We start from the raw sequence: 26,344 nt of genomic DNA on the forward strand, positions 1-26,344 counted from the left end.
CTTATCGAAAGGACTATGATTGATCCCCTATACTTGTGGGTCATTAGGAGGAAGGTGAAACTTCCCTCCCAAGTGAGCGGTTGATGGATGAAGAGCACTCCAAACCAACACCTCCATCCTTCAAATATAGTCTCACGAACTTGATATGGAGCGCGCTCCATAAGTTATGACAATTCATAGTCGAATGACAACTCCGCTAGAGTGCCATTTTGACCTAAAATCACCCTATTGACGATTATTATGGTGATCGGCCAAATATGGCAACTACTTCCTCCGTCCCGTAATATAAGAGTGTTCTTGACACTAGTGTAGTATAGTGTCAAAAATCGTATATTATGAGAGTATATTAGGGTTGCTTAAGCCAAAAAAGGGCTTGATGAATACTCTAAACCTAATAGCATCTCCAGCCATTTGGACCCCCAGCGCACCCGGCGAATGCCTCTTGGCGTTTGCACCAGCGGTTTTTTTCACCATGGGGGCGATCGAGTTTCCAGCCGTGCCCCAAGGTTTAGGCACCCCAGACGCCCAAAAAAATTGAACTTGTCTTTCCCGCTGCCAATAAACGCCACAGGTTTGGTGATCATCATGCCATAGGTCGGCGATCAAACATACCCAAAAAGTGGCAGCGTTGTTGGGAGATAGAAGCAGAACAGGTCAGCGATCAAACATACCTAGCGTCGGATTTCTCCTCCCTCTTGGAGGCGCTGTTCTTGGCATCGGCGATGCACTGCTCGATCGATGATTGCAGCCGTTCAACAACTGGTGCCGCGTCCCTTGCCACGTTGGCTCTTTTGTTTCCATCAGGGCGCCCTTCTGCCCCCGCTGGGGCAGGCGCGTCCGGCTTGTAGGTCTCCTTGCCTTGGTGAGAGCGAGCCGACACTCCCTCCACTTCTCGCATGACTCGATCCTGGAGAACACCTGAAGGAACTTGAACTCTTGGTCGATGTTGTCCTAGTGAAACATGTTGAACATCCGAACCATTTGCACAACCAAAGAACAAGTGTCAGCTAAGTACATAGCAAAAGAACTGAGACGACGACTGGCCAAACATGACCCTCGACATTGGCGCCGCTTTTCGGGCGAGCCGCGACCTCCTCTAGGATCCCATGCCACTTATTACAGGCTGCCTGGATGGTCGCCAAATGGTTCGCCATGGCCTTATCGCCGTGATCCATGTGGATGTTGGCGAAGTCGGGGCCGACCAACTTGCGCTCGTCGAACGTCATCTTGATCCTTCTCTAGTACGTGTCGGCGTTCTGATTCGAGCCAGTGATCAGGTCGATGCTGACGGTCTTCGATGCTTTGGCGAGGCACTCGTCTTCCTTGGATGTCCACTTGACGTGAGGCTCGCCCGGCCTGGTTTTGGCCGCCTGCTTCTTCTTTCTCCCTTTCGCTGCTGGCTCTGGCTCCGCCTGTTCTTCCTCCTCCACCTCCTCCTCGGTGTCGTCGAGCTCATCATGAGCGGCTCGGTCGTCGCCGCTTCGTGGCCCGGGTTCCGCGCGCAAGACGAAACGATGGACACCGCCGTCGACAGGGATGACGAGCTCGACAAAGCCGAGGAGGGGGGAATGAAGAACATGTGGAGGAGGAGACGGAGCCGGCGCCGACGACGAAAGGGAGAAAGAAGAAGCGGGCGGCCAATGCCAGCCCGAGCGAGCCACGCGTCAAGTGGACGTCCAAGGAAGACGGGTGCCTTGCCGAAGCATGGAAGACCGTCAGCATCGACCCGATCACCGGCTCGAATCAGAACGCCAACACGTACTAGAGACGGATCAAGACGACGTTCGATGAGCGCAAGCTGGTCGACCCGTACTTCGCCACCATCCACATGGAGCATGGCAACAAGGCCATGGCGAACCATTGGGCGATCATCCAGGCACCCTGCAACAAATGGCATGCATGGGATCGTCGAGGAGGTCGCGGCTCGCCCGAAAAGCGACGCCAACGTCGAGAGTCAGGTATGTCCAGCCGCCGGCTCACTTCTTTCGCTGTGTACGTCCCCGACACTTTTTCTTCGGCTGCGCAGATGGTTCGGATGTTCAATATGTATCGCTAGGACAACAACGACCAAGAGTTCAAATTCCTTCATGTGTTCTCCCCGATCAAGTTGTGCGAGAAGTGGAGGGAGGTCTGACTCACACTCGCCAAGGCCAAGGAGACGTACAAGCCGGATGCGCCTGCCCCCGTGGCGGCGGATGGGCGCCCCGATGGCAACAAAAGAGCCAAGAGGGCGAGGGACGCGGCACCCGCTGCCGAACGGCTGCAATCATCGATCGAGCAGTGCATCGCTGACGCCAAGAACTGCGCCGCGAAGAGGGAGGAGAAATACAGCGCGCGGTGGTCGGCGTTGATGACACAGGACGTGAAGCTCGACCTTCTCAGGACCGACGTCGTCGCGAAGAAGAGGAACACCGACCTGGCGTTCTTGATGGTCGCAGACATGTCGACGATGGATGAGCAGGTCAAGGCGTGGTACTTGAGAGAGCGTGGCCTCATGTTAAACCAGATGCCCGGGCCAGCACCGACCACCGCCCCTACGCTCACGCCGACGCCGGGCCCGAGCGACGAAGTGGTGCCGACGCCGACCAACAGCCCGAGCACAGAAGCCACGTCGACACCGAGCACGTCTGCATCCATGTCGACCCCGGCCAGTCCCACGCCAGAGGAGCCCGCTGTTTGATGTGCTCCGTGTCTATGCTTCCTTCCTTTTGATCGTCGAACTTACGGGCATGTTTGATCGCCGAAGTGTGGCATGATGATTACCGACTTGTAACATGGTGATCATCAAACTTGTGGCGTTTTTTCGCAGTGGGAAAGATAACTTTGATTTTTGGGCGTATGGAGGCCGAAATCTAGGAGCGCGGCTGGAAACTTGACGCAAACGCGAAAACGCATTCGCCGAGTGCGCTTGGGGCTGAACGGGTGGAGATGCTGTTAAAGATCCCAGGGAAATGGTTACGTCCTCGCCGATGCGAGCGAAACAAACAGCTATCAACCAAAGGTCACTGGGAAACGCGGCCGTGCTATTGAGCCCCACAGTGACAGGAAGGCAGTGAGTCAGTCGGTCACCCCGGTCCAGCATGCAGTCCCCTGCCACTGCCACAGTCTTCCCCATGGCCTATAGCTGCTAGCTTCACGTGAGCGCCCAAAGAAAACCAGCCTTCCCTCCCTCGCTGCTTGATTTGCTTGGCTTCGCTCCCCCTCCACCCCCCGTAAATCTGAGCAGCGCCGCATTTAATGCCCCTTCTCTCCTCCGGTCTCCCTCCCAAACCCCTCCTCCTCCCCCCCGTCCCCTCCCACAGATCAAATCCATGCGCCGGCCGCCGGCCGGCCGCGCGACTTCTTGATTCCTGGAAAGGCCGGTCCTTTCTCCCTCTCGCACTGATCGGCGGCGCCCTTTGACGCGAGAATAAGAAGAAGGAAGGAGGGTTCCGTTCCGTCAGGCGTTTCTTCCGTCTTCTCTCAGCCGTGCTGGTTGTCAGGGGCGGGGCGATGAGGCGGCATGGGTGGCAGCTCCCTTACCACCCTCTCCAGGTCTGTTCTTGCCTCCCCAGCGGTGAAATTTTGTGCATTTCCCCTTCTTTTCCGCGGCGAAGGACCAATGGACGGATGCTTGCGTGCTGCAGGTGGTCGCCGTTTCCGTGTTCGTGGCGCTGGCGTTCGCGTTCTACGTCTTCTTCGCGCCCTTCGTTGGGAGGAAGGTCTTCCAGGATGCCGCCATGGGGCTCTACACTCCTCTGGTAATTATCCTCTTGCCTGCCCCCTCTTCGTTGCTGACAGGGTGAATGAATGAGTGAGAGCCTGAGTGCCCTGTGGTTTGGCACATTTTGGATCCCAATCTTGGTGCTGCATGATGGGCCCATTAGGCAGTGGTTGCTGAACTTGGGGGAAGTGCCCAAACAAAGTAGTAGTTCTCACCTTGAAATGGGCTATTTAGCAGTCCTCTATATGCGGTTGAATTTCTGTATTTGCTCGTTTGTTTGTTGGAGGGTGGTACAAGCTCGCTTTGAGGGTAGTCTTCTGGCCAATTCTGGCATTGCCATGTGACATGCCTAACCCTGCAAGTCATTGTCCTGCACTCGTGGTTGGTAAATTTTGCTTTCTTCTCAAGGTTAAGAGCGGTATATGAGGGCTACTTTCTGAGTTTCTGTATGTGATGGCGGTGCAAACAATGTCATATTATTAAGGGCAATCATGAATTATGCATTCTGTACTCGTAGTGCTTCTTTGCACAATCCAGTTTAGCAGTGCCTTTGGGCAGTTCAGAATTTGTACACTGTATGGTTGGTAGGATTTTGTTGGACCTTGTGGCTGTGGTGGTTTGCTTTATATATAAAGCGGGGCAAAAGCCTTTTTCGGTAACTCTGTTTAATGTTATGGTTCATTGATCCGAGGGCATAGCCTAGGCCAGGAGGAGCCTATGGGCTGATGGATATGCGCAGGAAGATAACGGGGAGAAGATATACAGCAGATTGATAGCTTCTGGAAACTTTATTGGTTGATAGCTTCCAGAAACCAATGTGATTGCCTCCTTGTATAATGGGTGGCTACACAAGACTGTACTGCAAGGCTGCAATACAAATAGAACTCTTTCTCTTGCCCAATACATACTCAAAATTAACTAAGGCTCCTGCCTAAGAACATAAAAACTGGAAGGTCCTAGACCCTGAGGTCCTAACCAACCGGGCCACGCCGGCCATAGGTTAATCCCAACATAACAGTTTAATCGAGAGTGGCGTGATGTAAGTTGTATTTACTACAATTATATTAGTTGTTTCTTATGGTCCTATCTTTCCGATACCATGGTATGGTTTCGGTGCTGTCTTGTTATAATCATGCCAAGCTGAGAAAGGAGTTTCCATGGATTAGGTAATGTTATATCCTGCAAATGGGCTATCCCTGCATTATTCTTTACTTCTTTGTAGCCCACCGAGTGGCAGCAACATCATTGTCCTGCCCAAGTTCTTTGGAAAATGTTGTATCTATGCTGTAATGAGTTGGTAATATTCATGAGGGCACCTTTTTGGTCTTCAGGCATCTTTTTTAACATCTGTATACATGTATTACAGAGTGGCATGCATCATCATGCCAGCACACTTTTCCTTTCTTCATGATTAACCATGTATATTTCTTGTTCTTCGGGACGAATATTAACCATGTGCTATTACAGTCAGAAATCAGGGAATCATGGTCTGCTTACGATTCTGGATGAATTCTGATTTTCTTCAATACATTACATGATTAAGTTCACAAAACTGAAAATTTATTGTGATGATGGAAGGCACTAAAGCATGATTCAACACCTGGAGGTTGTCGTAGATACACTTCTTTGAGCACACTTAATGCTAACTGCACCTTTCCCTATTTTTTTGCCTGATAACACCTTTTCACTACAGTTAAATTCTAAACTGTGATTAGGAATTATTGTGAATATGTGGTGATATGACTATTTTATCAAGCCATACCCTTTATTATTATAGAAAAGAATCTATTCAGCAGAACTTGATTCTGAATTTACTTAGCACTGCAATGGTCGAAGCAGCTGTTTAACTTAACACCTGATAAAAGCGTGTAATCATCTTTTCTTTAGGTTTTATGTGTATTCCTTCTGTACATCTGGTGTGCTGCGACGGATCCAGCAGACCCAGGGGTCTTCAAATCAAAGAAGTACCAAAGATTGTATGGAGGCTGCAAGCATAGGCGTCTCAAGGAGTCCATACAAGGTGTTTCAGATGTTGGATTACAACTAGAGGGAACTGGAGAAAAGAGAGGACATGAGGTTGCTGATGCTAATGAGAAGTCAATGACTGAACTGAAGAACAAAAGCTCATCTTGCTGCAGTGCAACTTTCTCTGCATTTCTCCTTATATTCAGCCCTCTTTCTTTTGTTTTTTCCTGCTGCCGATCACGTGAATGGTCCTCTGAGCAGCACGACAGTGAAGACGGGATGTTTTTCTGCAGCCTTTGTGAAGTCGAAGTATGTTTCTTTCACCTGCTGGTGTTGATGTATGCTTTTGTATGCTAGTATTTAACGTGTTGCTTTTTGTGTAGGTGTTGAAGTACAGTAAGCATTGCAGAGTTTGTGACAAATGTGTGGACGGTTTTGATCATCACTGCCGGGTAACATACACCTAAATAAATATATCTCTTTTTATATATGATCATGAGCAATTCTCTTCTTATTTCGATTAGCGAGTATATATTAACTCGCATGAATTTCTCAATCTCAACAGTGGCTCAACAATTGTATCGGAAAAAGAAACTATAGAAGGTTTTTTCTTCTAATGACAACAGCCCTTTTCTTGGTAAGCTCATGTTCTCTATCATGCTTTGGTAGATTGTTTTTACAGAAATGCTGCAGATGGCTCTGATCTTAGTATAATCATGTAAGCATTTTCCAGGCATCAACTGCATTCTACAACACAGTCGTTCTTATGCATTTGAATTTGGTCATCATTGTTGGAGAGAGCATTTTATTCCTGGTCCTTTTCATCCTAGTTGACCATTGACAGGTCTGCATGGTTTGTGCACTTTGGACCAGCTTATCCTGCAATCAACAACTGGAGTATTGGTGCTAGTTCTCTGCTTTGTTCAGCGAAAGGAATTCTCTATGCAGATTGTGTCAAAGCTAGGAAGCAGCTTCTCTATAGCGCCTTTCATCATTGTGGTGGTATGTTCAATCGTCCTACTTCTTTCTAATTCACTGTTGAAAGTGCTAAGTGTTTTACTCGATCTTTCTTGAATTAGTACTAAAATGATTGATCCTCGTTCACGCAGGCATCCTGTACCATCCTAGCTATGATTGCTTTACTGCCGATTGCTCAACTTCTCTTTTTCCACATCCTTCTCATCAAGAAGGCAAGTCCTGTCACCCATCTTATATTTGTAACCATTGTTATACTAGCGATTCCATTACTATCCCTGTGCTGTTGCCGATTAGCTTATATTTCAACTAATCAGACCACCTCACTCAAATATTTTGTGGACAATGTGAACTTGTGACACTTAGCCTGACACTGGGAACATTCATTTGATAACATGCATGTAAATATTGAGCAAACAACTGTTATATCATCGGTCCATAACTTTATGTTATCATATCACTGATAAACTGCAAAGAAAACAGTGAAAAATGATCTGATTACTTGGTTTTTCTCTGAATTAGCAAATATATTTTGATATCATGGATAGTTTGTATTCTTGCCTTTCAAGGTGGTCTCAAATTTTACAACTAAGTACCATTTTGTCAATTTGATGCAGGGAATCAGTACCTACGACTACATCATTGCCCTGAGAGAGCAAGAACAAGAAGAGGTTAGTGGGGAGCAGAGTCCACAGATGTCTCATGTAAGCTCCTATGGTGGGCTTAGCAGTACTAGTTCCTTTGGTGCACTCCGTCGTGGTTCATGGTGTACCCCTCCAAGACTGTTTCTTGAAGATCAGGTGAGAACCCTACATCATCAAACTTAATGAATAACGAGACAAAAATTAACATTAGAACTGGCGCTGTTGCCGGAAAAGTGAAGGTGGTTGTTTGCACATCATGTGTTACATTTATAGCCTCAGTAATTACTCATGTGAAGTGAAGTAATCATAGCTGTTCGATTATTATTTAAACAGTCATGCTGATCGTTGGTATGACTTGGAACATCTTGAAATTTCTTGACCTGTTATAATTTTGCATTTGTAAATGGCAACGAATGCACTTAGGTGCCATCATGAGTTCCACACACATGGTTATAGTAGATAGATGTATATGACCTTTTCTGCATCAGCATTTTCCCATCAGCTCACAAATAATCTGAAGCTACTCAAACTCCTTTGCAGTTTGACGTTATTCCATCAGAGGCTGGCTCTTCACATAACTCCGCTACCAAGAGAAAAGACGAAGAAGTAAGGAGGAAGAAAACCTCAGGGGCTGTGAAAATTAGTCCATGGGCACTGGCTCGTCTTAATGCAGAAGAAGTTTCTCGAGTTGCTGCCGAGGCAAGGAAGAAGTCCAAGGTTTTAGTGCCCATCAGAAGAGACGAGTACTCACTCGGTCATGAAACAGACAGTAGCTATGGAGGCATGAGCAGCAGGATTGATCTGGGATCTGATAACACAATGAGAACAAATAGGAGAGGAAGGCCCCATGGTGATCTCTCTCTTAAACCTGTTGCAAAAATATCCTCAGATGCCATCGACAGTAATGGCAGTGACATGATCAGTTTAGCACCGTTGCAACTTGAGGCGCGAAGTGCTTTTCATCCAAGTAGAGCCGCATCCTCCGCCAACATCGATGGCTCGTCTCCAGATAGCAGTTTGGATTCGCCTGATCTGCACCTGTACCGATTCTCAGGTGTCTCCTCGTCCGCAGCTGAAGACTTGCAGCTGGTAGCTCTCACTGCCCCGGGAAGCACTCCACATCACGGCATTCAGCTGTCTAGATCGACCAGTGACGGGTACGAAGCATCAGGCGGTGAAGACAGCGATCGCATCCCGTCAAGGATAGTGCACCGCTCCTCCAACTGGGCAAGCATCATCCTCAGCACCGATCAGGGTGTTCCCTCGTCGGGCGCCCTTGTGCAGAAGAACAGATTGCCTTAGACTTTCCATGCTCAGCTTCCTTCAGACCCAAGAATGTAAATGGCCCGCATCGTGTCCTAACTTGTTTGACGCCACCTCCTGTTCCGTAGTTTCGAAACCTGTTGTCTCAGCTATGCATTTTTGGAATTCGGTAAGGTAGGGAATGTAGAATTGTTTCGTTTCACCGAGTGCTCAAGTGCTTGTAGCTTTTGCTGTGAGATGACAATTTCAAAGATGTTGATATCTTCAGTATCTATTAGGGCCTCGGTTTGTTGGTTCGAAACTGCTCTTATTACATCTTTAGAGTAACCATTGCTGAAGTTGACTTGGTAGCTTCCTGCCACGTGGCGTGTGAGGAAAACAATGGCATAGTTGTCAACTAGGGTGCCTTAAGCATTATAAGAAATGGTACGGCCGTGCAGATTCAGTCCTCTGAATCATATTTAGCAGCCCATGTTAAGTACCATCTGACAACGTCCTGATATAAGTACTCTGATTAACCCTTTAGTCACAACCAAGTCAAACGTGCCCGACACACTAAGTAGATCTGAGACTAAATAACAAATACTGTCATATTGGACGGCACATGAGATAAGGTCAGCTAATTGAGTCAATTCTGCTTTGGTTAGTGGAAATCAAATTATGCTACCAAGCCCTAGCACGTCAGCGTTGCAAGCTTGTGATTGGTCAGATTCAGAACCTAGATTCTTAAAGAAAATGGGGAAGAAAATGAGGGGTTTTCAGGCTAACTCTCTGATACATTTCTTCAGTTCAGTGAAATTGCACCTCTGATGTATGTTTGTTTCAATTTATAAATTGCCTTGCACAGGCAAAAAAAAAGGGAATTATTCAAATGTTTTACAGTCATTTTGAGGCAAAAATGCAGTGCAGCTGTCGGTGCGAAGTATCCACTCGACAGGTGGCAGACACGAAGCTGAATCTTGCAGTCTTGCTTCATTTGGTTCTCTGCTAAATATAATCGCCTGATTCAACGAATACTACCACAAGTTTATCTTGGGAATAATGCAATCCAGTAGTACTAAATGGAAGTCAATATACCGTGTTCATGATCTAAGGTTGGAAAAGGAGTACATCTGTCATATAAAAACAGCGGTTATCAGTTCAAGTACCGCCTCGAGAAAGCATCGATAGTAAATAAACAAGATAAAAGATGCTTCATATGCACAATCTAAGCTTGAGAGTTGACAAAGTTTTTACTAAACAATGAAAATAGAACACAAGAATCATCATGGACATTTTTCTTGAACCTGGGTTTTCTAGAGTCCAGCAAAGCAAATGGAGAACTCCAATTCTGATGCAAGGAGAATAATTAACCATGTCTCAAGCTCAAAGGCGCTTACATGGCAGTGATCTGTAATGTTGGCACATCAGACTTCTGCAGTTGAAGAATAGGCCAACAAAATAAGAATGAAATCCATATCTTATGTGGTTAACAACAAGCATCGTTTAGAAGACAGACTTGAAGTTCACTGTAAAATAAATTTGGATAGAGTGCAAATTCATGAATCAAGTTTCAGAGCCATCAGTACCTTGCTATTACAATATGTTCCCTTCCGTATAGCCAAAAATGTGTTGAGGTGACAAAAATCCACAACAATTGAATTGATATACTAGTTACATCGTTTCAAAAGAATGCTACACACATTGCCAGCCCTCGAATCACCGCTGAGACAGATCAAGAATACACCAAATCTAAGTTTTCCCCGGTCTTCTCTTTTGCATCCGCGCCATTACATGAGCCTCGAAGAACCCCAAATGACTGCAAAAGGATTCTATCACCATGAACATGAATCGATCGTGGCACATTAAGCGTGTAATCATGGTGACACGACCACACCCTTCAATCTTGGCAAAAACCGGATGTTGCCCACCTCACTTATTTCCCACCAGAATATGAACAGATACACCTTGAGAAAGAAACCTATAATCTTCTTAATCACCTCACTGCATCTGACTTGTCATCCATCATCATCTCAATCTCCTCGACTGAGCCGCCCTCCTCATCCAGAATTGCCAAGCTCGATGATCGGCAAGTGAAGTAGAACACCGCACTCATCATCGAATCTATCAGCATCACGAAAGAGTACATGAGGATCAGCAATGGCCCCTCCCAGAGCCGAGATGAGCCATCCCCATAACTCAAGGTCTTCACCCTGTGCTCAAACAGCCCCTCGACGAAGGCCAGACCAATGGTGGACACAAGAAAGATGAGCAGACCGACATGGGTTTGGCCACGCATCAGCTGCACCGACCGGCGCAGCGCATTGACCCCGGCTACGTCCTCGAGAACGGCAATGACTCCGCCGAGGCTGCACACTATGATGGTGTGCGCGTACACGATGGAGAACGCAAGGACCGTGAGGAGGCCGGCGCAGACGACAATGTCCGGCGGGTAGAGCATGGACTTGAGCATGGAGCAGACGGTGACGAGGAGGGCGAGGAAGGCGGCGAGGCAGGCGGCGACGGCGGCGCACGAGAGGCCGTAGGTGGCTGCGAGGCGCGGCCACGCGCGGCGCGCGAGGAGGGAGAGGTCCGCGGCCGGGAGGGGCTTGCCGGCGTACACGGCCGCCACGGTGTAGGCGACGGCGGCCCGGGCGGCGAGGAGGAGCGTGAGGAGCGCCGGGAAGGAGACGACGGCCGCGACGAGCGTGGCGGCGAGGTGGTGCGCGAGCTGCTTGACGAAATGCGTGACGGGGACCCCCGAGGACGCGGCGGCGACGAGGAGGCGGCGCGCGAGCGGCAGCACGACGGCGCCCTCGAGCGCGGCGGCGGACAGGAGGAGGAAGCCGGAGGCCGGGCAGAGCAGGAGGAAGAGCACGTAGGTGAAGGCGTGCGGGTCGGCGCGCAGCACGCGCACCGTCTCCCGCAGGATCTCCAGCGCGTTCATCGCCGGCAGCCGCACCCCCGCGGCCCCGCCCCGCGGCTGCGCCATCCCGCCGCTCCCTCCGGGCCCGCGGCCTGGCCGGGTCAGATCCGAGGCGAGATCAGGCTCTTCGGACGACGACGTGCGCCGAGCAATGCGCGGCTGCCCTGCCGCGGCGCGGAATGCGGCTAGGTGGTGGGCGGCGCGAGGTGGGATCCCGGGGGGTGGCAATGGGGTGGGGGTGGAGTGGAGGGAGAAGCTTCTCTAGAGCAGAGATCGAGGGTAGGGCTTTTGTTGAAGGGGGGCGACGACGCGAGGGGAGGGCGAGCCACTGAGCCTGACACAGACTACCGACAGTTTACTGGTTTGTATGACACGCGGGACCCACCAGGGGGGTTCGTCTCCGGGCCTGCGGTATCGGTATGCCATGTGGGGGCGGGTGGAGGCTGGAGCTCGGTGAAGCTTCGTGGCACGCTCGTGGAGGGTGGGGTCTCGTCCCTGGGTTTCCGTGCTGTGCAGTTTTCTCGTGTGGGTCAGTGGGGAGGCCATGGAGAAGTCATTTGGGTCGCCTCCGTTTTGACACTCATGAACAGCGATGGCCACTGGTCTAGAAAACACTTGCAAATGCCGCTTTGGTTGACGCACATGTAAGTCATTATCGTTACCGCTATAGGAAGACTACAAAACCGGCCCACTTGTGGTTGGAGGGAGGGTCTACCATAGAGAAGTCAATGATGCAATTTTAATAGCTACTCAAGTGTTGAATGCAATAGTTTCTTGCGTGATCAATATCTATTTTTTTGTGCGATCGATATAACTTTTATTCTCTCCATTCACAAATATAATAGCATGTTAACTTTTTTTTGTAAATCAGATGTATATAAACACATTTTAATGTGTTTATTCACTCATTTCAATCCGTATTTCGTTCATACTGAAATATTTAAAACATCTTTATATTTGCGAATGGAGGGAGTAATAAATGTGAATGGTATGACGATGGAGCTGTGATAGTAAAAAGAACCAAGTCTAGCAACACAAATAAATCAATGAACTAAAGCTTACATTAGCATATGAGCAAAAGCAAAGTGATCAGATTAAGGCGGTCAACAAAACAGATTCTTTGATTGTCCCTAGCGTCATCGAGGGAATGCCCCATTAGTAAAAGTGAGCAAGATTGCTTTGTAGAGAAGCATCATATACTTTCCTTGCTTCACGCTCTTTAATGAAACAACATTTCCCTAGCATAGTGTCCCCTTTTTTTAATTAAAAGGAGGAAACCCTCAGTAGGCATTAGCAATGATACACACACTCATTTTTATTACATTATTCAACAAAGCCTGATAAAAAGAATACGTCGCCGAGACCCGCCATCGTCGATGCGGTAGAAGCACCACCGCCCCACTTCCTGGACCCTCTAGCCACCACCTGCTCTAAAACAATGCCCCGAGACTCTAGCATCCCCTCACCGCCACCTCTACGTGTCACCGACCAACCAAGAGCCACACCAACGACGGATCTGGGCGGGGATCAGATCCACGACCCACCGGCGGGACAGGGCATGGATATGACAACCGCCACCGCACAACCAGGGGAGGACGCCCTGGCCGACGTGCTCGATCTCCCCGCATGCACCGCTAGAGCCGCACCAGGGAGTCACTATCGTGAACCACCTGCCTAGGCACCTTCGGCGCCACGCCCGCCGCCACCGCGACTGACATAGGTGACAACAGTGGTAGGGGAGACATCAGGGTTGGGATCTTCTGGCAATGCTAGTATTGCCCCTTGACATCGTCCTGGGGAGCGACGCGAGGAGCATTTTTTTTATGTCCTATTAGGATATGTACTCGCTGAAGATTAGTCATGTTTGTTTGTGTTGTGATAAGAGTACAATGTTGAATTTGCATCGACATGTACATAGGCTAGTTTTTGCTGCAACAGTTACTCCTAGTCTCGTGATGCGATCCTAACATATCGCCCTTATTTTCCCATGCCCCTGCATGTGGGCATTGTACTAAATACACACGGTGAACATTGTCTACTATCCTTCTTGGTAATTAGAGCCTCGTCTCTTCCCCTAACTACCATGTGTCCAACAATGCCTTTCCTCCCACAACCCTTCCTAGTCGTACCTCCCATGACGACATTGATCTTTCCGTCAACGAGCTATCACCAACCCCCAAGACTGATGGCTCCTTGGCTTCTTGCCCTCGTGCACCCACCACGGTTGAGCTCTACACGTTTGGCGGCCTTCCTCTTACCACCTCTGCCGTATCCGCCACCACCCATCCCCTTGCGTCTTTCATCGCTGTAGACGCCTCCTTGTGACGCCCTCGATTCAATCGTACACTAATCATACATGCAAATGTGTACGATCAAGATCAAGGACTCACGGAAAAATATCACAACACAACTCTAGACACAAATCAAAATAACACAAGCTTTATATTACAAGCCAGGGGCCTCGAGGGCTCGAATACATAAACTCGAATACACAAGAGTCAGCGGAAGCAACAATATCTGAGTACAGACATGAGTTAAATAAGGTTGCCTTAAGAAGGCTAGCACAAAAGCAGCAACGATCGAAAAGGCAAGGCCTCCTGCGTGGGAGCCTCCTAACTACTCCTAGTCGTCTGCAGTCTTCACGTAGTAGTAGGCATCCTCCGGGTAGTAGTAGTCATCAGTGGCGTCGTATGGCTCCTGGGATCCGTCATCTCGTCGCAACAATAAGTTATGGGGAAAAAATAAGTAGCAAAGCAACCGTGAGTACTCATCCAAAGTACTCGCAAAACTTACATCAGATCTAAACTAAGTATGCATCTGTATAAAAGGAATGGGTTGTATATGTGGACTGGGCTGCAGAAATGCCAGAATAGAGTGAAGGCCTAGTCCTATCGAAGACTAGCATCTTCTGGAAACCACCATCTTGCAGCAACAGGAGGGAGTAGAGTAGCATAAAGTAAAGTAGTAGTACTGTTATCAACCTCGGCCAGAGATCCTTTCTCGACTCCCTGTGAGAAAGCAATCCCAGAGCCATACTATCCAAGTGTCCACACATTCCAATTCTCATCACCATCCAGTTCTCATCACAAGTATCTAGTTCTAGTTGCATCGATCGGGATACAACTCCAAGTGTCCGTTACCGTAGGACAGGCTATCGATAGATGTTTTCTTCCCTGCAGGGGTGCACCAACTTACCCACCACGCTCGATTAACTCCAGCGGACACACTTTCCTAGGTCATGCCTGGCCTCGGCCAAACAATATGCCACAACCCGACCTAGACTTAATAGAGAGGCCAGCACGCCGGACTAAACCTATGCCCCCAAGGGTCATGGGCCATCTCCCCGGGAACTCCTGCACGTTGCCTACGCGGCCGATGAGCAGACCTAGCTACCTCCTTCAACAAGGCAGGAGCTTACGCAGTCCAACCCGGCGCGCGCCGCTCAGTCACTGACGTCTATTAAACTTCGGCTGATGCATACGACACAGAACGCCCATACTATGCCCACGTGATGGTTAGTGCTATCAGTCCAAAGGCCCCTCGGATCAAATATCCAAATCGTAGTGGATTAGGAACGCGCGGTAACGAGTAGAGACTCACGATCGATGTGACCCCGTCGCCCGTCTCGAGTACTTGCGGCAAGGGCTAAGAATGCCCGGCCACGCCTCGTAAGTATCTCGCGGGCACCTTCCAGGTCAACCCGACACCACATCACTCGCTATTAAGCTCGCACGGGTACCCCCTCAGGGTCGACCCGTCTTTAGTAACATGGTTCAGTGTAAAGTCATAGTAACCATAGTAACTGTGTGTCTAACACCAAAGGGAAAACCCGAGGAATCACCCCCGGTGAATTCCACTCGATGTTGTCATCAAGGTGAACGTAAGAGGATCCACCCTCGAGGTTCACGTTTGATGGGTTGCACGACAGAGCCGTAACGGAAGTGGTTAAGGAGGAAATCACCCTCGATGACCTCGACCGTAAAGCTACACTACGGAGATCTCATCAGGAGTGATGTAAGAGGTTCCACCCTCGGCACTCGATGGTAACTCTGCAGAGTCGTACAACTAGGGGGGGTGATGTGCGGTGTCGGGGCCTGGACGTCGATCATGTTGATCGAGTCATCGAACATAAAGCGGGGCAACTGGGATAAGGTGGGGGTCATTGATGTATCACTAACCAACCTATACTAAGCAGTTTAGGATAAGCAGATAAGGTATGAGAGCAGGTAACAACAACAGGCTATGCATTAGAGTAGGATCATACAGAAAGCAGTAGCAGTTCTAATGCAAGCATGAGAGGGAAAGTAATGGGCGATATCGGAATGCTGAAGGGGGGTTTGCTTGCCTGGTTGCTCGGGCGAGAAGAAGGGTCATCGTCGACGTAGTCAATCACTAGGGTAACATCGGTCTCGGGGTCTACCGGAGATAAGAGGGGGAAGAAATAGTAAATATAAAGCAACATAGCACCACAAAGCATAACATGGCAATAAGATGTGCCGGGTGTGATCTAACGCGGTAGGAGGTGATACCGGCGAAGGGGGAAACATCCGGGAAAGTATCCCCGGTGTTTCGCGTTTTCGGACAGATGAACCGAAGGGGGAAAGTTGCGTGTTCACTATGCTAGGGATGCGTGGCGGACGAACGGGTTGCGTATCCTAATTCGTCTCGTCGTTCTGAGCAACTTTCATGTACAAAGTTTTTCGATCTGAGCTACGGTTTAATTAAAATGATTTTCTAAAGTTTTTATTAATTTTTGGAATTTTAATTATTTAATTCAACATTGTCCAGAATAGTAAAAGATGATGTCAGCATGACATCATGCTGACGTCAGTAGTCAACTCTGCTGTTTACTGGGTCGACTACGTGTGGGGCCATTCTATCATAGTCTAACAACTAATTAACATTTTTAATTAACTAATCAAGTTAATTAGGTACTAAATAGAGTTAATTAAGTTAATTAATTACCTAATTAATTAATTAACTAATTAATTATTTTTATTTTTAAATTACATTTTTAATTCATTTTTTATAAACGTTCTGGGGCCTGGGCCCCACATGTCATTGGCCCGAGGCCATAGTGGGTTCGGCGCTAGCGGGTGCCTAGAGCGGGCGCTGGGTACCCGCCCAGATCGACAGGGAGGAAACGGCGCTGGGCGCCGGCGGCCACAACGACGAGCGGCTTGTGGAGGCGCGTGAGGCGGACGGGGCTGTGGCCACGGCGGGGTGACGGGCGAGCAGCGGGCGACGGATGAGCAGTGGGGCCCCGCGAGGCCGTGGTGGAGCAGCCAGGTGCGGCCGAGGCCATGCGGGGGAGGCGCGGCCGGGAGGAGCTACCGGCATCCAGCTGCAGCGTGCAACAGGGAGCGGGGGAAGAGGCAAAACGCGGCGGCGGAGCAAGCGAGCCGCAGCGGTAGCGGGGCGGCGCTGGCAAGATGGAGCGGGCGCCCAGGGGGAGGACGCAGTCGAAGCGCGCGGGCGCAGGAGCCAGCGTGCGTGGGGCGACGGTGAGCACGCGCGGTCGACCCGTGGTGACCAGACGGGGGGAAAAGGCACAGGGCCTCACCGGAGGTGTAGACGACCAGGGGCGGCGAGGCTCGATGGGGTCCGGTGAGGGGGAAGCCGGGGACGACCGGCGAGGTAGCGAAGGGGACGGCGTCATGCGCCAGGGGGAGGGGGCGATGCGGGGATGAGGCGAGGTCGGCGGAGTCTGACGAAGAGGAGGTCGAGGATGGGACGGCGTCGGCGTGGACTAGAGGCGGCGACGGAGCCGTGCCATGCGAGGGAGGAGAGGCCGGGGGGGCGACGGGGTCGTGCCCCGTTTCCGATTTGGTTGGGGAAGGAGACGAGGGAGCGTGAGGGGTTCGTGGGGGTAGTGGGGGGGGGGGGCGTGCAAGACGAGTGGGGAGGGGGGCTCCTGCGGGAGGAGTAGAGCTGCGCTAGGGTTAGGGCGCTCGTGGTGGGCGGTTGGACCGGCCAGCTAGGCCGGCTTTGGCCAACTGGGCCAGTCGTCCCACTTGGGGGGGGGGGGTCTAGTGTTTTTTTGTTTGAGTTTTAGTGTTTATTCATTTTTCCTATCCCCTGTTTCTTTTAACCTTTAATCTATTCTATTTTTATAATTTATAAAGTGTATCCCTAAAGTAGTGTTACAACATAATCCAATGCCACAAAAAGTTTTACCCCAAACAAAATAGTTTAGTATTTTATAAATACAAAAGGCATTTAATTAATGGGTTTAGCTACTATTTTAATTAGTTTAGTGCACTAAATCTTTTTACAAAAAAATGTGGTTCCTCCACCACTATGACTTAGGATTTATTTGTCCCATTTTGAACATTTTAGTTTTAACGTTTGAAAACTTTTGATGTTTGCCTTTATTTAAATTTGAATTTGGACATGATTTGAACCTATGCAAGTTTAGCAACAGTAATACCACTGACGTGGTAACGTTTAGCAGACGGTTACTGTAGCTTAACTATCCGGGTGTTACAATTCTCCTCCACTACAAGAAATCTCGTCCCAAGATTTAGGAGGGGAAGTGAGAGGGAAAGATCTGGTTACGAAATTATAACGAATCTTCTCGGTCTTGATTGCCCTTCTTGAATAGGCCGATCCATTACTTTGATGTCTTCCTTTCTCTGCTTCAGGTCAACATGATGTAGTACACATCCTTTCTTCAGGAACTCCGTCATACTTACGAAAGAATAAGGGGGTATACCAGAAGAATGGACCTCTGCAAGGTAGACTATCTAGTAGATATCATCGAGGAAGGTGGCAGAGAGTAACTCTCGAATTGAAACTTAAGAAAATATCATGAGCAAAGTAAGGAGGTGTCATGGGAAGTTTCAAGCAGGTAGGCAGTCGTTCGTTGCCTGAAACAAAGTGTGAAAGGGGTCTAGATCAACGATAATAAGCATTGCGTCTGATAATAGAATAGATCATCTATAGGACGGTGACTCATGAATTACATGTGAAGTTAAGTGCAAAGGATACTTCAAAATCAAGGATGTACAAGAGAGTCAGGTTTCGATCCTGGGACCTGTGGGTTATGGGCCCACCATGTGGGTTAAAAGTAGAAAGGGCGCTAGCATATGCACAGTCATGATAGCAAGGTAGGTCAGAGGATAGCCTGTCAGTTATGTTGGAAAGAACGTTGGTACCAAGGGCGAGGGACGAAGAGAACCATTTTCCTGCTTGTTAAGACGAGGCGGACCAATAGACAAAGTTCTCGTCCATCGGCGGCTACGAGAATGTCATCAACAATAGTAACAGGGTCTTACTGACAGAGTGATACAACGAGGTGTTTACATAAACAGGGAAATATTACTGCTTATATAATATAGATCACAATAAGGTTTAAACAAACCAATGGAAAGGAAAATGTAATTGTCAGATTAAACAGAACAATGGAAAGGAAAATGTGTTTAAACACAACTGTAAGGAGTATTCCCTTCCCAAGGACAAGTAGAGGATGATATCCATGACTGGATAGTAAGTAGATAACCAATTAGGTAAAGGCGTGAGGGAATTCATGATGTTACACGTACAACGGTGTTTGGATAAATGAACAAAGAAACATTTAACATTATGCTTCCAATGTTCTTGTGGGAGATCGGATTACCACAGACATGCTTCGAGATAGCATTGACATGGTTTCAAGCAAAGGTCAGACTTTGGATACACCAAGGATCCATCGGAAACAATTTAGAAAATAAGTCATACAATTTTAGTAGGGAAAAGAGGAGGGTGTGGCTGACGGGCTCAGTAGCAATCCATCGACATGTCAAAAAGGATGTATTTGCGAAATTATATGAACAAGTTTGTGTTGGGGAAGGCAAGAATGTTGTGATGATGACATAAATCATCGAGGTTGAGGATTGTATTTATCACCATGAATTCGATTGATATCCTGGAAAGCTCATAATGTCGATGATGATTACGACACATTTGTCGAAGGATTTCATGAAGATGTCACCGCGCAGAAAAGGAAGGAAGAAGTGAAAGGCTATGAGAACCAAGGATTCGACACAAGCTCAAAGTCAAGCTTGTTGTTTGAGGTGAAATGATAAGATGAGGAAGATCGACGTAAGCTTAGCTCATCGTCGAAAGTTGCTCCGGGCATAAGGACCAGGTAGCCCAGTTAAAATTAGCTTGATAATGATATAGCCGATCAGGCTAGGAATGATGTGATGGAGTATCATTCCAATGAGAATTCACAAGAGGTAGTGCAATGACACAATATCCTCGAGACAACAGGGGGCAATACTCGAGGTAGATCAAAATAGAGGTTTGACAGATGAGATGATATGCAGAAGACAAGTATTTTAACTTGTCCGGGAAATGGGATCAAGGAGAAAATATGGTCGGAACCACGATTGCAAAGATTCAATTTACAGATGCAAGATGAGCTTATACCAAGGGAACATTTGATTATAAGAGAATCTTCTATGATAAGATCTACATCGTTTTTATGGGCATGAACACAAAGTTCAAGGTCGACTCCCACTTCTTCAATGCATAACCTCTCATTTACTTCTCGCTTTTGACGAAGTTGTAGTGTAGAAATTTTTATCCAGCGTAACACCAGTAGAGTATGACCCATAGAAATTTCCGGGTTCACACAAATTAGGGAAAACATTAGTTCAACCCATCGGGGCATCTTAGGAACATTTGCAAAAACTTCAGAGGTAATTAACTCAAGCTCGGAAACAGAGCATGGTAGACAAAAGTAGGGGATACAATTTACCAAAGGCATTATGTATCAGGGAAGAATTCACAAGGTGATTAAGTATGAAGGACACTGCCGGATGGTAGTCCAACAAAGGATCTGATGACCCATAATAGAGCTGATGTGGGTATCGCTACCCAATCAGACAAAGAAAGAATGCAAGGAGATGAGATTATAGAAACAACCGACTAATTCAAAGTTTAATTAACAAAGGAATTAGGATTTCCAAAATGAAGGATCAGAAGAAGACGCTCTGAACAAATGATGGCTAAGTTGAATAGAATTAGAACGACAATCAATTAAGGTTTGGTTTGCCGAGAACCAGCTCATGTCCGGAGTGACGTCTGAGCCGGAAAGATCATCTAAAAGGATCAACTGATGATTGCGCGCATTCGCTCACCTGTTGAAACAATAGGAGCAAAATGACGGTGTCAAAGGATACTAATGAATATTGCTAGACATATGAGAAGCATCCATAATGTAAGCAGACAAGTAATTGCCGAGCAATAGTTTGAAGAGAATTCTCGGAAGATCAAATAGTATTTCAGAGAATCTTATGAATCATACGAACAACTGGGGATGTACGGATACTCGATAAGTGCGAGGAATTATCCATAGGGGTATTCATGTGGTAAAGAACTGCAAGGCAGTAAGCTCAAAGGATTCTTGGAAAAGGAGAGCAGTTCAGGGCATCTTGTAATAACAAGATAAATGGGATAGAACGTAAGATTGGTAAGTGTGTGTAGTTATCCATAAGGATATTTCGGTGGTAGGGAATTGCAAAGGCAACAGGCACAAAGTCTCGAGAGAAAATCGTCGAGTATCTTCGGAATCTTCTGATGCAGCAAGCGATCATCTGAAATAAGGGGCTCTCCGGGCGGATGTGATCACGAGATCCTAATGTTCGAGTTAGTAAAACCATTTACCCGAATAGAAGAGAGATCAGAGTCCCAGAGTATAGACAAGGAATAAAAGATCCTAATACCACCCAAATGACGACGTGGGCCCGTAAGACACACAACCATGTTAGTAAAAGTTTTTGTAGTGACTAGACTCAACTTCGGCCAAGGAGTTGGAAAGGGGGCTACCTACAGGCAGTCGGCTCTGATACCAACTTGTGACACCCTCGATTCAATCATACACGCAAATGTGTACGATCGAGATTAAGGACTCACAGGAAAAATATCACAACACAACTCTAGACACAAATCAAAATAACACAAGCTTTATATTACAAGCAAGGGGCCTCGAGGGCTCGAATACATAAGCTCGAATACACAAGAGTCAGCAGAAGCAACAATATCTGAGTACAGACATGAGTTAAACAAGGTTGCCTTAAGAAGGCTAGAACAAAAGCAGCAACGATCGAAAAGGCAAGGCCTCCTGTCTGGGAGCCTCCTAACTACTCCTAGTCGTCTGCAGTCTTCACGTAGTAGTAGGCATCCTACGGGTAGTAGTAGTCATCAGTGGCGTCGTCTGGCTCCTGGGATCCGTCATCTGGTCGCAACAATCGGTTATGGGGGAAAAAGAAGTAGCAAAGCAACTGTGAGTACTCATCCAAAGTACTCGCAAGACTTACATCAGATCTAAACTAAGTATGCATCTGTATTAAAGGAATGGGTTGTATATGTGGACTGGGCTGCAGAAATGCCAGAATAGAGTGAAGGCCTAGTCCTATCGAAGACTAGCATCTTCTGGAAACCACCATCTTGCAGCAACAGGAGGGAGTAGAGTAGCATAAAGTAAAGTAGTAGTACTGTTATCAACCTCGGCCAGAGATCCTTTCTCGACTCCCTGCGAGAAAGCAATCCTAGAGCCATACTATCCAAGTGTCCACACATTCCAATTCTCATCACCATCCAGTTCTCATCACAAGTATCCAGTTCTAGTTGCATCGATCGGGATACAACTCCAAGTGTCCGTTACCGTAGGACAGGCTATTGATAGATGTTTTCTTCCCTGGAGGGGTGCACCAACTTACCCACCACGCTCGATTAACTCCGGCCGGACACACTTTCCTGGGTCATGCCCGGCCTCGGCCAAACAATACGCCGCAACCCGACCTAGGCTTAATAGAAAGGCCAGCACGCCGGACTAAACCTATGCCCCCAGGGGTCATGGGCCATCTCCCCGGGAACTCCTGCACGTTGCGTACGCGGCCGGTGAGCAGACCTAGCTACCTCCTTCAACAAGGCAGGAGCTTACGCAGTCCAAGCCGGCGCACGCCGCTCAGTCACTGACGTCTATTAAACTTCGGCTGATGCATACGGCATAGAACGCCCATACTATGCCCACGTGATGGTTAGTGCTATCAGGCCAAAGGCCCCTCGGATCAAATATCCAAATCATAGTGGATTAGGAACGCGCGGTAACGAGCAGAGACTCACGATCGATGTGACCCCGTCGCCCCATCTCGAGTAATTGCGGCAAGGGCTAAGAATGCCCGTCCACGCCTCGTAAGTATCTCGCGGGCACCTTCCAGGTCAACCCGACTCTACATCACTCGCTATTAAGCTCGCGCGGGTACCCCTCAGGGTCGACCCGTCTTTAGTAACATGGTTCAGTGTAAAGTCATAGTAACCATAGTAACTGTGTGTCTAACACCAAAGGGAAAACCCAAGGAATCACCCCCGGTGAATTCCACTCGATGTTGTCATCAAGGTAAACGTAAGAGGATCCACCCTCGAGGTTCACGTTTGATGGGTTGCACGACAGAGCCGTAACGGAAGTGGTTAAGGAGGAAATCACCCTCGATGACCTCGACCGTAAAGCTACACTACGGAGATCTCATCAGGAGTGATGTAAGAGGTTCCACCCTCAGCACTCAATGGTAACTCTGCAGAGTCGTACAACTAGGGGGGTGATGTGCGGTGTCGGGGCCTGGACGTCGATCACGTTGATCGAGTCATCGAACATAAAGCGGGGCAACTGGGACAAGGTGGGGGTCATTGATGTATCACTAACCAACCTATAGTAAGCAGTTTAGGATAAGCATATAAGGTATGAGAGCAGGTAACAACAACAGGCTATGCATCAGAGTAGGATCATACAGAAAGCAGTAGCAGTTCTAATGCAAGCATGAGAGGGAAAGAAATGGGCGATATCAAAATGCTCAAGGGGGGTTTGCTTGCCTGGTTGCTCGGGCGAGAAGAAGGGGTCGTCGTCGACGTAGTCAATCACTGGGGCAACATCAGTCTCAGGGTCTACGGGAGAGAAGAGGGGGAAGAAACAGTAAATATAAAGCAACATAGCACCAGAAAGCATAACATGGCAATAAGATGTGTCGGGTGTGACCTAACGCGGTAGGAGGTGATACCGGCGAAGGGGGAAACATCCGGGAAAGTATCCCCGGTGTTTCGCGTTTTCAGACAAATGAACCGGAGGGGGGAAGTTGCGTGTTCGCTATGCTAGGGATGCGTGGCGGACGAACGGGTTGCGTATCCTGATTCGTCTCGTCGTTCTGAGCAACTTTCATGTACAAAGTTTTTTGATCTGAGCTACGGTTTAATTAAAATGATTTTCTAAAGTTTTTATTAATTTTTGGAATTTTAATTATTTAATTCAACATTATCCAGAATAGTAAAAGATGACGTCAGCATGACATCATGCTGACGTCAGCAGTCAACTGTGCTGTTTACTGGGTCAACTACGTGTGGGGCCGTTCAGTCATAGTTTAACAACTAATTAACAGTTTTAATTAACTAATCAAGTTAATTAGGTACTAAACAGAGTTAATTAAGTTAATTAGTTACCTATTTAATTAATTAATTAACTAATTAATTATTTTTATTTTTAAATTCATTTTTTATAAACGTTCTGGGCCTGGGCCCCACATGTCATTGGCCCGAGGCCATAGTGGGTTCGGCGCTAGCGGGTGCCTAGAGCGGGTGCTGGGTACCCGCCCAGATCGACACGGAGGAAACGGCGCTGGGCGCCGGCGGCCACAACGACGAGCGGCCTGTGGGGGCGCGTGAGGCAGACGAGGCTGTGGCCACGGCGGGGCGAGGGGCGAGCAGCGGGCGACGGATGAGCAGCGGGGCCCCGCGAGGCCGTGGCGGAGCAGCCAGGTGCAGCCGAGGCCATGCGGGGGAGGCGCGACCGGGAGGAGCTACCGGCATCCAGCTGCAGCGTGCAGCAAGGAGCGGTGGAAGAGGCAAAACGTGGCGGCAGAGCAAGCGAGCCGCAGCGGTAGCGGGGCGGCACTGGCAAGATGGAGCGGGCGCCCAGGGGGAGGACGCATTCGAAGCGCGGGGGCGCAGGAGCCAGCGTGCGTGGGGCGACGGTGAGCGCGCGCGGTCGGCCCGTGGTGACCAGACGGGGGGGGGGGGGAGGGGAAACGAAGAGGGCAGAGGGGGGAATAGGCACAGGGCCTCACCGGCGGTGTAGACGACCAGGGGCGGCGAGGCTTGATGGGGTCTGGTGAGGGGGAAGTCGGGGACGACCGGCGAGGTAGCGAAAGGGACGGCGACATGCGCCAAGGGGGGGGGGGATGCGGGGATGAGGCGAGGTCGGCGGAGTCTGACGAAGAGGAGGTCGAGGACGGGACGATGTCGGCGTGGACTAGAGGCGACGACGACGACGGAGCCGTGCCGTGCGAGGGAGGAGAGGCCGGGGAGGCGACGGGGTCGTGCCCCGTTTCCGATCTGGTTGGGGGAAGAAGACAAGGAAGCGTGAGGGGTTCGTGGGGGTAGTGGGGGGACCGTGCGAGACGAATGGGGAGGGGGGCTCCTGCGGGAGGAGTAGAGCGGCGCTAGGGTTAGGGCGCTCGTGGTGGGCGGTTGGGCCGGCCAGCTAGGCCGGCTTTGGCCAACTGGGCTAGTCGGCCCACTTGGGGGGGGAGTCTAGTGCTTTTTTGTTTGAGTTTTAGTGTTTATTCATTTTTCCTATCCCCTGTTTCTTTTAATCTTTAATCTATTTTATTTTTATAATTTATAAAGTGTATCCCTAAAACACTGTTACAACATAATCCAATGCCACAAAAAGTTTTACCCCAAACAAAATAGTTTAGTATTTTATAAAGGGACATTTACATTTATGGCCCTAATTTGCGCCCACTCTCAAATTTATCCCTAATTTCAAAGCCTGCTCAAATTTGCCCCTCTGCCGTTATGTGCACTTATAGAAATGCCCTTTTGTGCCGTTACCGTCCGGTCAAAGTTGGTCAAAGGGCTTTGTCCATCCTGAAAAAATAGCAAAAAAATCTAAAAAATCTAAAAACTTGTGGGATCAAATATACTCAGGTTCGCAAGGTGCATGCAAATTTTTGTGCTGTTTGGACATTCCAGGAGCTCATGTCAAAGGAAAAACAATAAATATGTAAGTCTGTGAACAGTAAAATAAAAAAAATAGCAAGAAAAATCAAAAAAATATGAAATTTTTTGGCATCAAAGAGGCTCGGGTCTGCAAGCTGCGTGAAAATTTTTATTGTGTTTGGACATTGGAGGGGATTTTGGAGAAAAAACAAAATTTGGCTCGGGAAAAAACTTGGGAAAAAATGACTATTTTGTTTTTTCTTGCTAGAGCTCCTCGCATGTCATTTGATCACAAAAACTTGCATGTACCTTGTGCACCCAAGCCTCTTTGATGCCCAAAAAATTCATTTTTTTTAATTTTCTTGCTATTTTATTTCAAATTTACTGTTCACAAGCATGCAGATTAACTGTTTTTCCTCGCCACGAGCTCCTGGAATGTCCAAATAGCACGGAAATTTGCACACACCTTGCGCACATGAGTATCTTCTATCTCACAAAATTTTAGATTTTTTAGAATTTTTTTTCTATTTTTTTCAGGTCAGTCAAAGCTATTTGACCGAACGGTAACGGCGCATAAGGGTATTTCTGTAAGGGCACCTAACGGCAAAGGGGCAAATTTGAGCAGGCTTTCAAATTAGGGGTATATCTGATTAGGTGGTTCGAGTTAGAGACAGAAATGCAAATTGACCTTTTATAAAATACAAAAGGCATTTAATTAATGGGTTTAGCTACTGTTTTAATTAGTTTAGTGCACTAAATCTTTTTACAAGAAAATGTGGTTCCTCCACCACTATGACTTAGGATTTATTTGTCCCGTTTTGAACATTTTAGTTTTAATGTTTGAAAACTTTTGATGTTTGCCTTTATTTAAATTTGAATTTGGACAGGATTTGAACCTACGCAAGTTTAGCA

The 26,344-nt window shown here is 48.2% G+C and overlaps 2 protein-coding genes across 2 annotated transcripts; one reads left to right on the forward strand and one right to left on the reverse strand.

Moving 5' to 3' along the window:
- Positions 1–3,099: 3,099 nt before the first annotated feature.
- Positions 3,100–8,820, forward strand: LOC125536391 (putative protein S-acyltransferase 22). The gene is made up of 9 exons (XM_048699603.2): positions 3,100–3,534; positions 3,627–3,740; positions 5,591–5,977; positions 6,052–6,120; positions 6,234–6,305; positions 6,542–6,670; positions 6,778–6,858; positions 7,261–7,443; positions 7,828–8,820. Exons 1-9 carry the CDS (start codon positions 3,493–3,495, stop codon positions 8,587–8,589), a joined length of 1,839 nt encoding a protein of 612 aa, XP_048555560.1. The 5' UTR covers positions 3,100–3,492; the 3' UTR covers positions 8,590–8,820.
- Positions 8,821–10,054: 1,234 nt separating this feature from the next.
- LOC125541283 (uncharacterized) lies at positions 10,055–11,780 on the reverse strand. The gene has a single exon (XM_048704732.2). It carries the CDS (start codon positions 11,519–11,521, stop codon positions 10,526–10,528), a length of 996 nt encoding a protein of 331 aa, XP_048560689.1. The 5' UTR covers positions 11,522–11,780; the 3' UTR covers positions 10,055–10,525.
- Between the last annotated feature and the right edge of the window lie 14,564 nt (positions 11,781–26,344).

The sequence above is a fragment of the Triticum urartu genome, chromosome 2A (assembly GCF_056163025.1).
Source record: "Triticum urartu cultivar PI428250 chromosome 2A, HENAU_Tu73, whole genome shotgun sequence".
In the NCBI taxonomy this organism is placed as follows: Eukaryota; Viridiplantae; Streptophyta; class Magnoliopsida; order Poales; family Poaceae; genus Triticum; species Triticum urartu.

What these genes read in the sequence shown, in the direction of transcription:
- LOC125536391 (XM_048699603.2), top strand. Translation starts at nt 3,493, where the DNA reads ATGAGGCGGCATGGGTGGCAGCTCCCTTACCACCCTCTCCAG. An exon ending in CGCCTTTCATCATTGTGGTG is followed by an intron (nt 6,671 to 6,777) that starts GTATGTTCAATC and finishes TCGTTCACGCAG; the next exon opens with GCATCCTGTACCATCCTAGC. An exon ending in GACTGTTTCTTGAAGATCAG is followed by an intron (nt 7,444 to 7,827) that starts GTGAGAACCCTA and finishes ACTCCTTTGCAG; the next exon opens with TTTGACGTTATTCCATCAGA.
- LOC125541283 (XM_048704732.2), bottom strand. Translation starts at nt 11,521, where the DNA reads ATGGCGCAGCCGCGGGGCGGGGCCGCGGGGGTGCGGCTGCCGGCGATG.